The sequence below is a fragment of the Protopterus annectens genome, chromosome 9.part0 (genome assembly GCF_019279795.1).
Source record: "Protopterus annectens isolate FY-2018-M chromosome 9.part0, PAN1.0, whole genome shotgun sequence".
In the NCBI taxonomy this organism is placed as follows: Eukaryota; Metazoa; Chordata; order Ceratodontiformes; family Protopteridae; genus Protopterus; species Protopterus annectens.
This window is the reverse complement of record NC_056743.1, coordinates 1,848,263,673-1,848,284,777: the sequence shown is the minus strand read 5'-3', so window position 1 is coordinate 1,848,284,777 and position 21,105 is coordinate 1,848,263,673. Positions and strand designations below refer to the sequence as shown.

Below are 21,105 nucleotides of genomic sequence, written 5' to 3'. Positions count from 1 at the left end.
TGGTTATAATGTGGTGTAGTACCCACAATGGAAGTTCACTCAAGTTTGGGTGCTCCCTGCTTGAAGGATAGCTTATGTGAGCATATTACCATTGATGGACAAACTGTTGAGTCTTGCGTGCATGTGCTAATTTAATATTTATAATTTATAGTATTTCTCCTGCCAAAATAAATAATATACCTTACAAATATTAAATGAGTGTACACACAGAACCCAACAGTATTTTGCATTACATTAGGACTATAAACCTGAGAAGCTGGCACAATAGGAATTAGCAAGCAGCAATACAAAGTAACATGCATTTTGCAAAAAATTAAAAAGCATGCCACAGACACTATTAATTAGTACTGCTGAGTTATCTCTTCCTGTGCTATATGAACATGTGAAGCCATCCTGCCCTCATATTTGTAATAGCAAAAGTCAGGAAGGAGTTCCATTATTTTAGATTAAGGAGAGGTATGTAATAGGACAGAATTGATGGCCATTTTTGATGAAGAAGAGGTAAAGTGGTTGCCTGACAAGACCAGAATGTATATCAGTTGCATTGCAAGTGTAAATGTAAGAGAGAATTGCTACACTGTGTACAGGGTTTGTTACTGCGCATATTGGAGATACTACAGTACAATATCACCCATTCTGGAACATGGGTTTGCAACTTTCACCTCTAACAGTCTTACAGCAAATTTGTATTTGACCCATGACTCTCTCTCTCTAACATCTTGTCTTAAGGTACAACAGTAACAGTGATTAATCATAGCTGATGAACTGGTAAAGCAAGTGGTGTATCAAGTAATTTGTGTACTTTCACTTATACCTATATGAAACCCTTGTAGTAAAAATCAGCATCTTTGAGATCCATGTTGTAGCAGAGTCACAGGTAATAGATAATTCAGTCTCCTCATTCAGCCTATAAATTCTGATATTATTTGTATACTCTGTTCTACTGAATACTAGTTCATCAATCATAAATTCATTTGTTGATCAAGAACTTGTGTTTTAATGTTTTCTTCTTGTAATTTGTCATTCATGTTCTTAAAGAGCTGTTAACATTATATTAGAAAAGGCTGATGGTTATCAGAGATTTTAGTTTCTATGACTTTTAAGACATCTGTATATACAAATAAGATTTTGGAATACATCATTTTATTTCACAGACATCAGCCCGTTGAAGTTTCTTTGGGAGTTTATATCACAAGCAAATATTTTTGTTAAATGGATCTTCTGCATCATTTCTTTTTTTTAATATAAATCATTTCAGATCTGACTGGTTATTCATCTTTGACTTTGCAGTTGAAGACAAGTGTTGCTGCTGATGCTGAAGTTATTTAGCCAAACTTTTTAATTAAAAAATTAATTTAAAACAATAAAAGTGAATATATCTGTGTGAGTGCTGCTCAGAGAATTAATGCTAATTCAGATTATGATAAACATTTTCCTACTATACCTAAGTATATAACATATACATAATGCATACATTCAGAATATATATATATATATATATATATATATATATATATATATATATATATATATATATATATATATATATATATATATATATATACATATATATATATATATATATATATATATATATATATATATATATATATACACACACACACACGCATAGAGATTTACTTCTTCTGTCATTTACCAAAAAGTCTATAAAACTCTTGTTTTTTTGTTTTTTTTTCTTTTATGCACAGAAAAGGTCAGAAAAAGTAAACTGCAAGAGATGTGAAAAGTGACCAGTGGGGAAGGAGAAAGTATGAATTCAAGATGAAAGAGGCACAATGAAACTGGCATTTGGCTGTATTCCTTAACTTCTTTGCATACATGCTATTTAAGTAAAAAAAAAGGATATCAAAAGTAGTTAATTTGTTCAACTGAAAAGTGATATTGACAACTAATCATAAAATTAAATTAAACACATTTATGCTAATGATTTTTTAGTGTTTCAATGCCTAACCAAATGTCTCTCTGTTTATAAATATGACAAGGAGGATTAGACATCTATCCATTTGTGCTGTGACAATATTTTGTATAAGAAAAAAGTAGTGTTGATACCTATAGTCACACTGTATTTATTTCATATTCAGAGAGATGAAGCCCTAGTTGTGACTCAAATGATCTTGGAATGATTAGTGACCCAAATATTAGAGGAACTTGCCTTGCACATTGCAGAAGAGGGTCCTAGTGCCAGTTGAATGACCTGGCTAACAAATGTATAGCTTAAAACTAAAACTAAATTAAAATTGTTGAATCAATCCATGTAGTTTACATAATTTGATGTATAAAAATACGTGCTAGTTCCATATTTGTAAAGCTACAATTTCCAGACAAGAAGCAGCATACAGCGGCAGCAAGGTATCTTGGCTAAAAGGCTGTGCATGAACACCTCTCAAGTGTACCTCATAGCAAGGAACATTCCTCATTTTACATTTTAAAAAGAACATGTGCCTCATTGATGCACACTGAAAGCATCTGTCATACATTCAGTGTCTTGATTTTTTAACTTACATCCATGGTAAGTACTGAATCATATTATTTTATTAAATTAAAAAGTAGAAAATAATAGATTTTAACCATCCTGTGAGCTTCCTAACTGAAGTTGTTAGGAAACTGTTAGCAAGTGAACCACATTTTGACTATTTGTCCCACATTATAAGAGGTTGTGTTCTTCAGTTTGGAGATGGAAGGTTAAGAGCTGTGATTGCATATCTACATCCAGCATTATTTTACAGTTTTGAATTACATCTACTTTGAGTTTCAGGATTCAGCCTTCAGTATTTTGGTTCAGCCTTATGATAGGAATTCTGCTAAGGCTATTTCCATAGTTTCATTAAAGATGCTTGTTATATTTTAAGATAAGTTGTATCCTAGTGAATTTGATGAGGGATATTAAGAATTGTATGAATAATATTTGGAATGTTGTCAGAACATAAACATGACATGATGATGTTATATTTAGCTACTAAATAATGTCTTCCCAGCTGTAATTGCTACCAGTGTTCCTATTATGTGTTGAGCATTATGCTGCTCTGATTAAAAAAGTTGTTGCTTTAGCAATAAAACTATCAAACTACTCAAGTATGTTAGTTTCCTGAGATTAAATATTATAATAATTAAAATCGATAACCAATAACTTTATCAGCAGCTGGCATTGTTAGCCTTGGCACTCATCAGATTTGCAAGTGGAGTGGCTGATTTAGTGCCATTTGGTAGTTGCAGACTTAACTGCACAAAACTGTTTTTTTTTTTTTTTTGTACATAATTTCTTCATTTGATGTTGACAATAATGGCATGGCATGCATTGTTTTCCATGTAAGCTATAGGACTTGGCCCGTTCAATACTGGTATTAGGATACAGGTCTTGAAACATGTACCAAACTCTAGAAAATCCAGCCTCCCTTTCATCACATCACTACCATGATATTTCAGATATATTCTATAGATCAATGGTGGCCTTTGGAATTTCAGTAACATACAACTCCAACTAGTAACCAGTTTGCTTGGCAGATCTAAGAATGCAGTTATTTTTTAGGGGGAATTATAATTTTAATTACATTGAGTGAGTATTTAGTTGAAAGATAAAAAAAAAATCATTGGTATCCCTGGATGTCTCAGAAAACTCAGCATGTGACCTATACTGGGTCAAAAACAAACCAAGCAAAAAGTTTGCAGTGTGGAGTGCATGAAGTTCACACCTTGAAATATGTTATGCACCTAATTCACTAATAAAAATTGAACTTTAAAATATGTATTACAAAATAATAAAATAAAATAGTAGGTAGTCCACAGCTGAGTTAAGAATGGAATACCCTTTACTGAAACACACAAACAATTGATCATAGTTGAGTATAATGAAAAACATTAAAGGCATTCATTAATTTATATATAATCGGGTTATATGGAACAAGGGAGTAGTTACAGAGGGTGATTGTTTTAAGAGAACTGAAAGCATTTAACATATTCCTTTAAGTCTCCGTTAACACAATAGTGTAAACTTACACTGTACTACCTTAGAATTGAAAACAAAAAACTAGGGACAAATTAAAATATATAATATAAGAACAGTTTATTAAGACTAACCTACTAATACAAAAATGTTATTAAATAAGAAACCAACTCACTAACAAAATGACTAATTAACTAACAAAAAGATTTAACACTAGACATCTATCAGAATAAATATTAGTAACTTATAAACTGAAACACATTTAACAAATTGCTTTCATACCAAATAAATACTTCATCAGGTTTGTGTGCAAAAAACATATCAGAATATTAATGAACATGTGTATAAATCTACACACAAACACCTACGTATCCTGAAAACCATAGCTATAATTGCTAAGGTGGAGATATGTTAAAAATAAAGTATTAAGGCCCTGGGGATCTGTTCAAGTGTGGCATCTGGGAAAGCACTTAGCTTAAATGAGTTAAAAGTTTCAGTAAATAGACTGTATCATACACACTGATATTCATAAACACATTTATGTAAACACCAATGCCTTGCTAACAAAACATGGCATACAAATAAATTCAAATACAGTCATCTCCCTTCCAACAAGCACTTAATGTCAAAAATGAAATTTACCAGTGGCATTCACACAAACCCTGATTCTCCATGACATACTCCTGATCAACAAAAATCATGTACATCTTCTACTTAAAAAGATACAAGCATGCTTATTATTATTCAATATGAACTTTAGTAGCATATGCAACAAAATACTTTATATACATACAGATATTGCCTGCCACTCCTCCAATACCATTTAAAAGAAACTCCCTAAGTCTATATGATGGAAGATGGTAAGACTATTGTATGAGTGTATTTGTTGGATTGCATTACATGCTGCCACTGTCCATATGGGATATGTGCACCACACCATGACAGAATTAGCAATCACACATCCAGTAGTCTGGTGATGGCTCTACTTCATGATGTGTGTGTGTGTGTGTGTGTGTGTGTGTGTGTGTGTGTGTGTGTGTGTGTGTGTGTGTGTGTGTGTGTGTGTGTGTGTGTGTGTGTGTGCATATTTGCCATGAGGACATCCTTCACTCCTCTGCAGGAAATATGTCATGTGGACAGAGGAAAAAAGGGGATGGGGGGTGCATGTGGCTACATTAAATATTCTCCTAAGTGGTAGTGAAATGATCAGAGATTCAAAAGACCACACAATAGTCATAATGTAACACCAACCACAAACACAGCAATAGACTGGGTTTGATTTGAACATTACTCCTCTGTAGGTATAGAAGATAAACTCCACACAACATGTTGGCAGGAGTATCTGACATAGATGTGGAGTCACATCTATGTGTAGAATTGTCTCAAAAGTTATATTTGGATGTATACACACTCAAATTTCCACCAGTCAGATTAGAATCCCTATATATCTAGGTAAAGTAGCTTGAGAACGCATTACTTAATGTTACTGCCACAGCACACATTTGTCTAGAAAACTGTCAGAGTGCATATTATACAGGATGACATCATCACTGTATGTTACCAGGAGGTGTATTGAAGAGTGTCTGACATTGCTGTGGACTCACATGTCATTCTAAAATTGTCTTCGTACAGATTGTTGAATGCATACATAAACCAGTTGACTGCAGTAAGAGAAGAAACCCTAAGTACATCACAAGTGTGGCTTTAATAGTGTCCAACACTTCAACAGTGTCTGGTGAGAAGAAGATAGCAATAGCAGTGTCTCATGCGCTGGTGCAAAATAGTCTCTCAAATGTTAACCATGTGAACACTGACACACACACTCAGCAATTGACTGCAGTAAGAATAGAACCCCTACCTAATGATGTACAGACCACAGTACTTAATATAAGGTCCCTATCACAAGCCTGGCTTTTATAGTATCAGACAGCACTTTATAGCTGATGATATCAGCAGAGTCTGTTGAGAAGAAGATGGTAGTAGGAGTGTGTCATATGTGGTATACAATGGTCTCCTGAATGTCAACCAAGTGAACACAAACAAACACACCAGTTGAACACAATGGGAGTAGAACTGCTACCTAACAATATACAGACCACAGTTCTTAATGCAAGCATCACCTCACAGGTCTGGCATTTGCAATGGCAGGCAACACTTTATAGTTGATGATATAAGCAGCATCAATTGGGAAGAAAATGACAGTAGGAGTGCCTCACATGTTACTCTAAAATGGTCTCTTAAATGTCAACCAAATGAACACAAATGCACACATGTTGAACACAGTGAGAGTAGAACCCCAACTTAACTAAGGACTCCAGCTAGAGAGCTCAGTATTTAATGCAAGCACCACAGCACAAGGCTGACTTTTACAATGCTGCTGGATAATTTATAGTGAATGACATCATCACTGGATGTTTGAGAGAAGATGTTGGGAGGCCTAAATGAAATGGATTTGCTTCATTTAATAAAAGTTATAACAGTTTTCTTGGTTTGCTTTCCATCATACAAACATGCTAAGTGAAGAGGCACAGCAATCAGCACTTTCAATAATACTGAATGCAAGAAACACACCTGCTGGTTAGCTGCTTTTGTGGCAACAGGTTTAAGAGCGCTGAGCTTTTGTTTTGAGCCCAGATGATACAGGCTTCAAATCCAACTTTATGTAATATTTCTAAATATGTATTCATAATGTAATTAAATAAGTAAATGTGTCATTTGAAATGTGAGGAGGAATGACTACAATGAAATACTGTATGAATACAAACAGTACTCAAGTGATTTATGTCAACAGTACACATATGATACAAACTAAATAAAATATTTATTTAAATTAATTTTTAATACAAGTGCCTTTATTCTAATTTACCTGTGTGTTTGCTTAGTGCAGTGGGTTTAAGCAGCATTGTGCGGAGGTAACTGCCCCATGCCATTGGACAAAAAGAGCCATTCACGATTGCTGAGGATTGGTGTGCAATGCAAAATGCCATGCAAACACGTGGGACAAAAAGTGAAGGGCTTCAGTGAGCATTTATTATTTATGTGTTTTGTGTGATTTTATTTTTTGACCAGATTATAGGTGTGAAAATGGGGCTGATAGAAAACTGGTAAATGGGAAGCAAGTAGGGGGTAACAACAAAGAAAAATCAATATAGGAATGTGCAGGAGGGAATTAGGAAAGAACCACTTCTTCAACAGTGTAAAATTAATATGTATAGATCATTGGCTGAGTTTGGACTGTCAACTCAACAAAGAGGGATGACAACAATACAATCATGTTGTATAGCCAACTGGACGAAATCAAGTGTGTCAAGAAGACACATGTGTGAAGTGGAGAGATATGTATGGACATTTTTTTTTTGTGTGAGGGGGGACATATGCCTATTTTTTAGTTTTTTTTTTTTCAGTAAGAGTGGAATGTTGAGTAAGGGATGTAGGTCTTTCTGTGTCAGGTAAATAGGGTAGGTGAGGAAGCAGGTGAAGACAAACAGGACAAACAAGACATGATATAGGGACAGTGAGGGAAACAACAAGTTGGGGGACATCATGATTGGGGATAGGGAAAGAACATCAGATGCTCATTTCCATCAAACATGGGGACAATGAGAATCTAGTCCTCATCCTCAGAACTGTCATCGTTGTCCCCCTCCTCAGCTTGCTGTTGAATTGCTTGACATTTTCTTTTGCCCAGCATTTTAGCAAGCATTTTTTCCATACAGCTGAGGTGTGCATCAATGGTGATTTCTACTACCTCACGCACCATGCCTGACATCTCCTGGAAGGTGTCAAAATCACAACTTCTGCACCAGCTGCTGGAGTAATGCTACCTGATGTGGAGGACCCAGGTAGTGAAGGATTTGCAGAGGCAGTACTACCAGGTTGGGTCCCAGATGTGCTGGATATCAGTGCAGCAGCTGTTGGAGGGAAAGGCAGGCTGAGCCACAGTGGTTGGCCTACCTCCCAGTGCTGTACAGCATTTTGTGAGCTGGCAGAAACTGATGACATCAAAATGCTGAGATGACACATATAAAAATAAAAGAATGCATGTTTGATTTTACAGTTAAGACATCCATGCTTAATTTGCTAATAATGTATACAACAGCAATCTTTTAAATAAAACACTTATGTTGTGCTGCACATATACTCCTTGCTTCACTAAGTCTTTCTAAATGATCAGTGTGAGCTACCCTATTCACTGCAATCTCCTAGTTGGGTGTAGAATAAAAATAAAAAGGGGAGAAAAAGAAAAGAGCATTATGTATACCAATCTTGCCTATATCCAGCTTTCTAATTTAAATTGTCTTTATCTGTATACTTACACAACTGCAAGATGCCAGCAGTCTTAAACTCATCCATCCACTGTTTGAGTGTATCCTGTTTGCACCTTTTGAGTTCATTATAGTGGTGCCTTATTGTTCTTCAGTGCATGGAATGCCAGTCACTCTGTAGAAAGCCTTGGCCAGATATTCCAAGCCTCAGGTTTATACTGAGACCTGGTATAGTCAGCCCGTTGCAGCCTTCAGCTGTGGCACTTTACAATGAGTCCAGTAAAGATTCTGGGCTCATCCACACCCCACCTTTGAGCCCTAAATTGGGCACCTTCCTTTCTAGCTCCAAACATGTGTGTTCAGGTCAAACAGCAACAGGCAAAAGTGTTTTCCTGCCAGTTTGTGTTATCGTGCTTAATGCTAGTGTGCAAACCTGAACAAAAATTCCAGCCAAGTTTGTGAGATGTTAAGCAGAGAGCAACAATGCCAAATAGAGAGGAAAGCACTTTTTGAAATAGGAGGGTTAATCTGACAATTGTCATTAGTTTATGGGTTGTTTGCTGCTGTAGCTGTTATATGATTCAACTTTGCAGACATGTATTAGGGGCATAGATTTTATGACGACACATTTTTTGTGTGGTTTTACACACTGATAAAATTAATTTGTACAATGTGGGATTCAAACTTATACAAAATAGGCAAAACATATTCCTCCACCTAGGTGATTTTTCATCCTTGCCACAAACAAAGTACTTGTCAGACATGCTCATTAATTAAATATAAATACACATGACAGAGTAAGGTGTTAACGATGTATGTATGTGACATGACCAGGTCGTGGTTTTTATATTCATCTGTGTATGACTGAAGTTTGAAGTCCATCCAAGGCCAGAAAAAAAATTACAATTACAGAAACATAATTTTCAGTATAGCCTCAGTCACGCATATAATTCATATAGTGCTATACATACTTATTGCTATTTATAATTACATTTACATTGTTTTATATTTTGTAAAATTGACCGGGAGTATGCTAGATTAGAACTCTGCTTTCTCTACATTGTGAGCATTAACTTATACCAGTTGCCAAATGGAAGGTTGAACTATGAGTACATTTTTTTACAGTCATTACTGTGCAGAGTGTTTATTGCAACTGAGACTTTGTTTGTCAAACCTGCTCATTATTTATGCATACACATTAAAGAGTTGAGTGTTTTACCAAGTATGTGCGTGACATGAAAGTTCAGAAAATAAATACACAATTGTAGAACCATAATTGCACTGATACCCACAGTTGCACATGTAATGTATCTCTCTGATATACTGTGTATGCTCAATGCACCTGCTACAGACAGTTACTCCTATGTTTAAGTATTTTTTCTATTGTTAATTTTTATATAAAGTAAAACGGAACATCAGTAAGAAATGTTTGGTCATTACTGGATTAGAACCCTGTCTCGCCTATACTATAACCTTTCACTTAGAACTGTTGCCACAGGAACAACTAAGTAACAGCTGTATATTTACACATTCATTACTATGTTATGTATGTATGGTGACAGCAGTGCAACGCTGCTTAGTGTGTTTGTGCGATGGAAAACAAAAGAGGTAACAATGTATCTTTTTGAAATTGACAATGTTTTCTTCTTGTCTGGCCATTAAACCATGTTTGTGCAAAGGTAAACAATGCACAAATGTGACAAGCAAAGCTCACAGTGTATTATTCTTCTAAGAACTGTTAATTAGGTTTTACCATTGAAAAATACATGTGGGACTTAAACCATGATCTAAATTTAGTACATACTTTGCACTTCATCATGATTACCAGGTGTGCTACACACACACTTGATTCACAGATGTAATTTATGCAGTCTTTATCATAGACGTCAAGTTACATAACATTTAACTTAAGCTGCACACCATGGAAATATTAACATTAAAAAACACGAACAACATTACAAAAAACACTTTAGCACACATTAAACATTTTTACACAACTCTGGATTTGAGCTGCTAAACTAATGAACCTACAAACCACAGTAAGAATGTCTTATCCCTCTTTGCCACAGAAACAGCTTTGCAGAAGCAATGCAAATCATTGTTGTGACACTGCCAGCCAAGCTATCTGGAATTTTGTAAATAATTCCATGTCATTTGTGACTATTGATATGATTTATACAGAACTGTATGTTATACACTGAGCTTCAAGAATGTAACCACAGCATATCCTGCTGGAGCATAGAAGATTAACTTACAAAACTTCAGGAAAATAAGTTGAAATTAAGTGCTTCATGACATGCTATAAAAGTTAATTTCAATGTAGCAAGAAGACAGGATGTCTAGAGCTAGAGGTTTCTTTCTATTGTGTTGGAGAAAAGTAATTACTAAGTTTAAAATGTAAAGTATTTTATTGCTATATGTCTTTCTAGCAGCTGCACAGTTCTGAATGTATTTTTCACAGAGAGATAGTAAAACTGCTTGTAGTGACAATGAGGATAGCTTGAGAACTAAAGTCAGGTGAAAAAAAGTGATGTCATCCAAGCTAACCCAGCAGTAATATTTGATATTGATTTAAAAACTCTCTTGGAGAAAGACAGTGCATTTTGTATCTTCTCTTGGACCTAAAAACATCCACTCATCATCAGCACTACATTTGCCTATTTGCCTTGCTCTGTAAGTAAGTTATTTAGGGCATAGTATCTTTTAGATATATATAGGAATATTTTAAATATTAGTTTAGATGTTTTCTGTATTTATTTGACTGTCCTGTGATGTTGTTTTAAAATATTTATTATGATTTTGAACTCTGAAGTAACTGTGTTGATTGAGCATTGTCTTATGCTTTTCTTTGTGGCTGATATTTGTGAGACATATTTAAGCTCTTAGAGGACTTGCATATGTGTTTGGTGACACTATACAGGCCACTCCCAAATAGTCTTAGTATTGCTCACTCTTATAATCTGGATAATAGTAACATTACACAGTAGGATTGGTCACCCTATGTAAGGGCCTTTATAGTAGCTGATAAGTAGGGGATGGTGGTAGTGATAACTACCTTATAGGCTGGGCAGAAGGAGGCATAGTTAGTAAACCTGTGACAGCTTTCCCCAGGACTGTTTGTGTGTTTGTATATAAATCAAATCTCACAGTGTGTGTATGTCAGCTACTTGGGCAGGGACACAAAGCACTGGTGGGACAGAGAGGGTGCTAGAGGTGTTTGCTTGACCCCTCAGCTAAGATCTTAACCCTATAGCTGTTCCAGTGGGGAGTCTTATTAGGGATCTCGAGAAAGAGGGAGAAACCAGCCTCAGACTTGACTGTGATCTCTGTGTGCTATTAAGGGAAATTGTACTTAACTGTGTGTGTACTTGTCATCCTCCCAATGTATACATCCCTCACTGGTGGTAGTGGTGAGGATTAAGGCTCCTTGATTACTGGGCCAGTGCAGGAGTGCCCCATATTAATTGGCAGTGGTGGGATATCCACATCACATATTAATTGGTTGGCAGTGGTGAGTTAGCCACATCACATATTAGTCGGCTTGTAGTGCTGTGGATATTGAAGTCCTGTAGCTGGTAAACAGTGCTCATTGAAGGTGTTTGTACTCTCAGTCAGCAACGCAGTGAACAGTCAGAGTTCACATCACAATTGTTTTATTTTTTTTTTGTTAGCTTAGTAAGTCAGGGAGAGCAGGCAAGCATATCAGCAGACGAGTATGGCAAGCTGACGAGGAGCCATTTGGCTGAGATGTGCCAGGCTAAAGGACTGGTGCATGCCGACCTAACTATAGCAGACATTATTGCAGCTGTAGTCACAGCTGCATCACAGAATAGCAACCAGGTGGGCAATCAAACTGGCCTTGGAGATGTATAACACTCAGAAAATGGACAGTTTAACCTTTCCACAGAGAACTTAAAAATACATCTGGAGATAAAAAGACTTGAGCTAGAGGTAAAGCATTTGGAAATAGAGGCAGCAGATAGACTGAGGCATCTAGAGACTGAGGAAAATGAGAAACTGCAATGTCTGAAGGGTGAGAAAAATGAGAAACTATGACACCTGGAAGCTAAGGAGAAGGAGAGGCAGAGGCAACATGAAATGGAGATACCAGAGTTATGGAGCTAATGGGAAAGGGAGTAACTGAATCCCAGAAGCAATAAAGGTCAGTAAATTTCTTCCACGGTTTACAGAGGGGGAGAATTTTTATAATTTCATTCATATGTTTGAAAGGGTATGTAAACAGTGTAATGTCGACCAAGGGCTCTTGGTACGGTTCCTGACCCCCTTACTCCACGGTAAAGCTGTAACTGTAATTTCTAAACTGTCTGATATGGATTGTTTAAATTATAATATTATAAAAAGCTGTTTCCTAGAATGTTTTAAGTCAACACCTGAAGCTTATAGGAAAAGGTTTTGTGAGCATAGATGCGAGTTAGATGAAAGTGTGTGTGAATATGTTGCTGAATTAAGCAGTTATTTTCATAGGTGGGTGAGTGGATGTCAAGTCACCACTTTTGAAGGGGTGGCAGACCTTTTGGTGTGGGAACAAGCCCTTAGCACATTGCCTGAGGACATGAGAATCTGGTTAGCTGATAGACAATGCACTACTGCAGATGAGTTGGGGAAGAAGGGAGACCTATTCCTAGCAAGCAGGGCATCACTGCACAGGAAATGGACACCCAGTGCTACTTATGCGTCTAAGGGAACCCATGGTGGCAGCTCAGACTGCTTCAATAGAGTCTGACAGTAGTAGGGTAAGCCCCTAGTCCAGGTACACATCCAGGACCAAGGGTTAAATTTTTTTAATGCAACCAGTAGAGCCATGTAGCATATAGATGTCCATGGAGGCAAGGTGGGGAACAAAAGGTGGGAGAGCCAGTAAGTGGGAATTACAAAATGCCAACAGTAGGTTGTCTTGAGACAACAAGGTTACCAAACTGCCAGAAGATGGTATATCCTATCTTAATGAATGGGCAAGAGACCATAGTTAAGAGAAACCCAGCCTCTGAATAATCTTTATGAAGACTACAATTATTACATTGGAGCACTACTTGCTTGGGCAGTATACTCCAGTCAGAGCTTTAGGAGGGACCACATTCCACATACCTTTGACTAGGGTTTGCTTTGACTGGGAAGGTTGAAAAGGAAGCAGGAAAGTAGGTGTGTTTGAGGATATCCTTGCACATGTCCTGATAGAGAGTTATTTTGATAATGCAGTACCCTGTATGCATGCAGTTACACGCAGTCAGTTTTGGAGAAAAGCATGTTGGTCTGGCAGCCTGGGGGAGACCCAGACAGACAGCACACTTGCAGCCAGCACTGGTGAGGTGGTTACTTCGGGGAGGGAGCTATCCTGCAGCAGTGAGACTGAAGGTGAGCCACAGCTGCTTGTGAGAACTGATGTTCCCTTGGACAAAGTGACTGCAAAGGCAGATGTGAGTAGTAGTACCCAGGCTGACAGTGAGGCATTGCTGTCAGAGGATGCCAGACTTGCTGTGGAAGGGAAGCTGGGAAGGGTTACTAAAAGAGAGCTGAGACAGGCTCCGCACTCAGATCCTACATTACAAGGCCTGAGGGAGGTAGCCAATGAGGCACCTGACTCTCAAGAGAAAGGGAAATCTGTTTACTGGGACAAGGAGAACCTAGAAGAAGCCCAACAGCAGAAAAAGGTCTGGTATTACAGGAACACTCAAGCTAGAGAGTATGCTATAGGGTAACATGTAATGGCTCTCGTTTCTGTCAGACATAACAAGCTGCAGGCATCTTGGCAGGGACCCTACAAGGTGGTAAGGAAGGTCAGGGATGTTAACTACATGGTAGAACTGCAAGGCAGAAGGCAAGGGCACAAACTGTACCATGTTAACATGATGAAACCTTACCATGCTAGGGAAGCCCTTGTGCTCAGTATTTGCAATACAAGGCAGGAGGAGTCTGAGGAGGATCTGGTGACTGAGCTCCTCAATGAGGCTCAAACTGACACGTCAGTGGAAGGGGTAGCAATGTCCCAGCAGCTATCCACTACCCAGGTTTGAGAAATCCGAGCAGTGTTACATAGGTTCATAAGTTGGTACTAGGCTATCGGCCTGAGGGTCTATACAAGCCTAGCCATAACAATTCCCTGACTATTTCTTCCCACACTATTTTCTTGCCTGGACCCGTGTCTAGCAGGGTGACTGACGTGATCCCTGGGGTGAATTTCCTTTCTCCTATCCAATCATCAAAATTCCTTTTGAAGAGGGCCAAGAGGCATTCTGCTTGACATATATGGGCAGTCTAATCCAGAGTCTGGGGAGTCTCTGGGTCAGGAACCTATCCCTCCAGCATGTTTTGTTTTATGTGATGGCAAGGTTTAGATCCCTGGAGCGTGTTGCTCTGAGGGATTGGTATTTCTTTAAGTGTAGCATGTCCAACAGCTCTGGGTATGACATGGCCTTGTATGTTAAGCAGAGATCACCTCTGAGTAGACGATATGCGGCAGAGTATAGCTGGAGTTTTTTAAGGTGGTCAGCATAGGGCATCTGCTTTAGGCCTGTGATTCTTTTAGTGAGGTATTTCTATGGCCTTTCCAGTTGTTGCAGATGTCTTGAGAGGTACAGGGGTTTGGGGACATATTCACTGGGAAACCAGGATCCACCCACCTGGTAAAGCACCATATGGATACAGTAATCCAAGAGCCTATTAAACAGGCCCCTTATAGGGTGCCTGAGAGAGTCAGACAGACTCTGAGGGAGGAGATACAGGAAATTTTGGAACTAGGGGTAATTCAGGAGTCAAACAGTCCCTGGACCTCCCCAGTGGTGCTGGTACCAAATAAGGATGGCAGCACCAGGTTTTGTGTGGACTACAGTCAATTGAATAGTCACTTAGATTCAGATGCTTACCCCATGCCTAGGACAAATGAAGTGCTAGAGCAGCTTGGTGGGGCCAAGTATCTTACCACTATTGATCTTACCAAGGGTTACTGGCAGGTGCCCTTGACTCTCGGTGCTAGACAGAGGTCAGCCTTTGTGACTCCTATTGGCTTGTATGTGTTCATGAAGATGCCCCTTGGGATGAGAAATGCCCCATTGACTTTCTAGGGGCTGGTAGATCATATCCTAGAAGGAGCAGGAGATTTTGCCCTTGCTTACCTAGATGATATTACCATCTACAGCCATTCCTGGCAAGAGCACCTTCAGCATGTCAGGGAGGTGCTGGGTAGACTACATAGGTCAGAGTTGGCCATTAAGTCCAGCAAGTGTCAGGTGGGTATGGCAGAGGTCTCGTACCTGGGGCATAGAATGGGAAGTGGTAAGATCAGGCCAGAACCTGCCAAAGTGGAAGCCATATAGGCATGGCCTGCCCCTGTTACCAAAAAGCAGGTGAGGGCATTCCTAGGGACAGCAGGGTGCTACAGGAAGTCTGTCCCCAATTATAGTTATAAACATTTATGGGGACATGTTCACTGGGAAACCAGGATCCACCCACCTGGTACAGCACCATATGGATACAGTAATCCAATTATAAACATAATAATGTGTATTATGATTTATTTTTTTGTGCTTAAAATGTATTTCCTTTTTGTTTAAATGTGGAGGCTGAAAATGGAAATATATCCAGTTGGACTAGCCCGGTCAACAAATGTAAAATAAAAAATAAATAAAATAAAATAGTTCCATAGCTGCTCACCTCACAGCCTTGACAAGGAAAAGCAGGCCAGGTAAGGTAGTGTGGGCCTCAGCATCTGAACAGGCAATCCAGAAACTTAAATGAGCTTTGGGAGGACCCCCTGTTTTAGCCAATCCAGATTACAGCAAAGAATTTGTTGTGCAGGTGGATGCTTCAAACCATTGTGTGGGGGCTGTACTTAGGCAGGTTTCCTCAGAGGGACAAGAGCACCCATGGTTTATCTCAGTTGTATGCTCCAACCCAGGGAGGAATGCTATGCAGCTGTAGAAAGGAATGCCTAGCCATAGTGCGGGCACTGCAGAAACTTCAGCCTTATCTGTATGGAAGAAAATTCACTGTAGTTATAGACCACAATCCCTTAACATGGCTACACTGAGCCAGCCAGCAAAATGCCAAGTTACTAAGGTAGAGCCTAGGGTTGCAAGCATATGATACGACAGTGTAGCACCACAGTGGGGTTAGCAATGCCAACACAGGTGGGTTCTCAAAACATAGAATGAGGTAAAGTATTCCCAGATAGGCTCAACCCTCTCAAGCAATGTTTCTCAAGGGTCACTTGAAAAACTGGCCTGCATTTTTGTGGGGGGGGGGGGTAGAGAATTGTGACACTCCCAGCCCAGCTATCTGGAATTTTATAAATAATTCTATGTCATTTGTGACTATTGATATGATTTATACAGCACTGTATGTTATGTACTGAGCTTCAAGAATGTAACCACAGCATACCCTGCTGGAACATAGAAGGTTAACTTACAAAACTTCAAGAAAATAACTTGAAATTAAGTGCTTTATGATGTACTATAAAAGTTAGTTAATGCAGTAAGGAGACATGATGTTTAGAGCTAGAAGTTTATTTCTCTTGTCTTGGAGAAAAGTAATTACTAAGTTTAAAATGTAAAGTATTTTATTGCTGTATGGTTTACTAGCAGCTGCACAGTTCTGAAAGGTATGTAATTTTCAGACAGAGATGCTAAACATGATTGTACTGACAATGGGGTAGCTTGGGAATTAAAGTCAGGTGACATAAAGTGATGTCTTCCAAGCTAACCTTAGAGTAATATTTCATATTGATTTAAGAACTCTCTGACTGTGTATTTTGTATCTTGTCTTGGATCTAGAAACATCCACTAATTATTAGCACTACATTTGCCTTGCTCTGTAAGTAAGTTATTTAGGTCAGTATCTTTTAGATATAGATAGGAATATAGTAAAGATTAGTTTAGATGTGTTCTGTATTTATTTGAGACTGTCCTGCAATGTTGTTTTAAAATATTTTCTGTGATTCTAAACTCTGAAGTAACTGTGTTGATTGAGTATTGTCTTTTTCTTTTATTTATTATTAAATATAAACCTGTCTTTGTGGCTGATATTTGTGAGACATATTTAAGCTCTTAAAGTACTTTCATATGTATTTGGTGACACTGTACAGGTCACTAAATAGCCTTAGTCTTGGTCACACTTACCATTTGGATAATAGTAACATTACACAGTAGGATTGCTCATCCTTTGTAAGGGCCTTTATAGCAGTTGATAAGTAGGGGTTCATGGCAGTGATAACTACCTTATAGTCTGGGCAGAAGGGGGCATAGGTAACAAACCTGTGCCAGCCTTTCCCAGGATTGTCTGTGTGTTTGTATATAAATCAAATATCAAAGCATGTGTGTGTCAGCTACTTGGGCAGGGACACACAGCACTAGTGGGACAGAGAGGGTGCCAGCAGTCTTGGCTTGACCCCTCAGCTGAGATCTTAACCCTATAGCTGTGCCAGTGGGGAGTGTTATTGGGGATCTGGAGAAAGAGAGAGAAACCAGCCCCAGACTTGACTGTGATCTCTGTGTGCTCTTAAGGGAAATTGTACTTTACTGTGTGTGCACTTGTCATCCTCCCAGTGTGTACACCCCTCACTGGTGCTAGTGGGGAGAACTGAGGCTCCCTGATTACTGGACCAGTGTAGGGGTGTCACAATTGTGCATACATGCAAGTCTTATTTCATCCAAAATATTAACAAGACATATAACACTTGTATACTCTCACTTGTTTGTACATATATTATTTCATATTCAGTGCAATGACTGATCACACAAGCATTTATGAGTATTGTTTAGAGCAATGCAGCTTCTGTCTTCTCTTTGTATTGTGTTCATTCTTCTGTTGTCTGTGCTGTAATCTCAGAGATATGGCCTGTAGGACATTTTGTATCATTGTCCTTAAAATGTATAAGAATGCTACATGACAATAATATATAGTTTTCAACAAAAGCAGTTGAGTTTGGTTATCAGTGACCAAAACCTGAGAAATGTGTGCTGCTCACTTTCATTTAAAAGCTTGATGCAATTACTTATATACTTTGTTAGTGTAACCTAGGTGACACACCCACTGCAGGTAAGGGTGTCTGAAATGCTGTCGTGTTTTCCTTCTCCCTACTGGTAATTATTCAAATTGTTATCCATTAGCAATTAACACTGAAGTATTCTCTACACTATGTTTACACCTTCTACAGAAGGTCAAAACTTTGGGAGTCAGGAATTGTAATGGGTTCAGACCTCATTTATATTTTTATTGTGCTCAGTGGCCTGAGTCTACCCTAGAAAAAGGTAACCATGTAGCTAGGGTACCTGAAGGTGAGGAGAGTTGTGTTTGTGGACAATGTAGAAAACATTGCTATTAATCTGGATTTATCTGGAGAGAAGACTTTTGATCTTGTTAGGATATGATTGAATTTTTCACTTACATACTGGATTTGTTCGCATGTTACCAGGAAAATATTTTATATATACATGCATTAGAAAATGGAACTTTTATCTGTATGCACTTCTTATAAGTTCAGTGTTGGCATAGGCATTTTTGTCAGGGCATTTTACTTTCTCAGATACACAGCCTTATTAACTTTCATTACAAGTGTTATTGTTACAACCGGTTATCTTTTGCTGTTATATGTTATTTCAGTGAAATGTAAATGTACTATATTGTCAATGACACACGTGTGTTAGGCTTCTAAGATGACCCATAGACACCTCTAGGGGAGTACTGGGCACAGGTAAGGTGACTGTCAGTCATATAAAGATGACACTTGTCTGTTATAAATGTGTACACAGTTTGTCAGAATTTTTCTGGAAAGCAGTTATAACAACTGACTAATGTGTTAGTCCTTGCTTGGTACAAACTGTCATTTGCCTGAGATATATATATATATATATATATATATATATATATATATATATATATATATATATATATAAGCAGGAATTTATTTTTGTGATAATGACATCTTGTAACCTTCTTTTTTGTTTTATGTCACCTAGGATTATGACATCTAGGTACCCCAATCCCCATAAACCCCCTTTCAGTGACTCCAAAAATGATGTCATTGTTCAAGCATTTTTAGGCAATACAGTGCCTTTCTGCATGAGAGAAGACATGGGGATATGGCTGACAGAATACAGATTTGGAACCAGATAGTGAATGATGTAAATGTCGTAGGTGGTGCAGCAGGACTTATGATCAGGTATATCATAGGGCCACTGGTATGATTTCATCAGCTCAGAAGAGAGCAGTTGCAGGCCTATGGATAGCTGGCTGCTGGGGGGTAGAGCCTGCTACAGAGCCACAACTACCACCAAATGGACAGTTCCTCACTACTGTCAGGGATTCAGAGAACTCAGTGGAAAGTGCACAACAGCATGTGATTGATGTTGGTGCTGCTGTTTTAGGGAGTACAAGTATGTGCCAAGGTCAGCTTCCAGGTAAGCTTGCATATGTCAATTTATAACTTTTCATTGCATAGTAAAATATTGTAAGTAATAGTTCATTGTTGTTTTAATTTGTATTTTTGGGGGGATTGAACCCATTGATAAACTGATACAGTTAACAATACATTTTTGTTTCTAAAGAAAACCTCTAACAGCTCCCAAAGAGACACTTTCCTTTGAAAGACAGTTAAATACTAGAACTGTGTTCCAGTCTGTCTCTTCTCCAAACACCTGCTATTTCCCAACTGGATGCCATTGAACAATAGGGCAAAGTAAAGAAAACGTCTAACAGCTCCCAAAGAGACATTTTCCTTTGAAAGACAGTTAAAGTATGTATTGACACTTGTTACACATAAACTGATATCTAACGGTTGCTAAGACTCTTGCTTAGAAAACCAAGCCTCTCTGACAGGTTTGCCAGCAGCCAAATCCTTTCATTAACCTTTCTTCTCTGTCTTGTATTTTTACAAAAGCTTCTTCTAACCCTCTTTTGTTTCTCTGTTCTGCTATTCCTTACTTCCACTCAGACTATCAATCTCTAGCAGGGCATCTTCCATTGCCTCATAGTAGTTGACCTCTTGCTGCTGTCTCAAACTTAGTTTCTTGCACTGTAATTTATTCTTTATTTCTAAATTCCTTACCTTATTCACCCTGTTCTCAGCTTGCCTTACTCTGTTCCAAGCTTTCTCTGTCTCACCTATACTCCTTCTTTCCCTGCACTAGCTATTCCTACAATTGTCCTCTCCTCTAACATCCCGGCCATCTTTCTACTAGTGTCCAACCTGTGGCTACATTTCCCCCACTCACAGACTTACCTGCTGTATTTCTGATACTTTGCTGATTGTCTTTATCCACACTCTGCTCTCTTGTCTCTACCCACTCAATTCGTCCTTCGGGCTCACTCCGCTCCCCTACCCTGCCCCCAATTCCTACCTGCCTCCAGTAGTCCTACACTTATACCACCAGTAATCACATCCCCAACCAATCAGACATAACTTCATCATTAGCTCACCCAACCCCTCTCATTTCACACCACACCCACTTTAGCCAATTGTATCTTCCCCTCTACTACTTACAGTCATAATACTACCTCTCATGCGTACTATCTACCTTCCTTTTTCTCTCTTACCTCCCTAACCTATAAAATGTGTACATTATTCCTCCCTTCATATCTTCAAATTGTTATCTGCTTATCACTTTTACCTCCTCTTGTAACTATTTATCTCTTAACCTCCTATGAACACCCACTTCACTCTACTCTTGTGTTTCCCTCTAAACACACCTCTACACCTACATCGCCTTTCACTCCAACCATCTTAAATCTCTCTACCAAACCTAACTACCTACTAGCCAGATACCACAGACTAGCATGGTTTAAGCTAAGCAACCATAAATCCAAAAAATTAAATTACTACTTACACAAACCTCTCTAGCCCAAATATTTCAAACTCCTCCACTCACT

At 38.3% G+C, this 21,105-nt stretch overlaps 1 protein-coding gene across 2 annotated transcripts in view; it reads left to right on the top strand.

Annotated features, from left to right (window-relative positions):
• LOC122812295 (signal-regulatory protein beta-1-like) overlaps positions 1–3,089 on the top strand; it is a 233,491-nt gene extending 230,402 nt beyond the window's left edge. For both annotated transcript variants that reach the window (XM_044084702.1, XM_044084700.1), the window contains exon 4: positions 1,710–3,089. In XM_044084702.1, the coding sequence (XP_043940637.1) occupies positions 1,710–1,728 (19 nt within the window). In that variant the 3' untranslated portion in view covers positions 1,729–3,089. The remainder of the gene's footprint in view (positions 1–1,709) is intronic.
• The last annotated feature ends 18,016 nt before the right edge of the window (positions 3,090–21,105 follow it).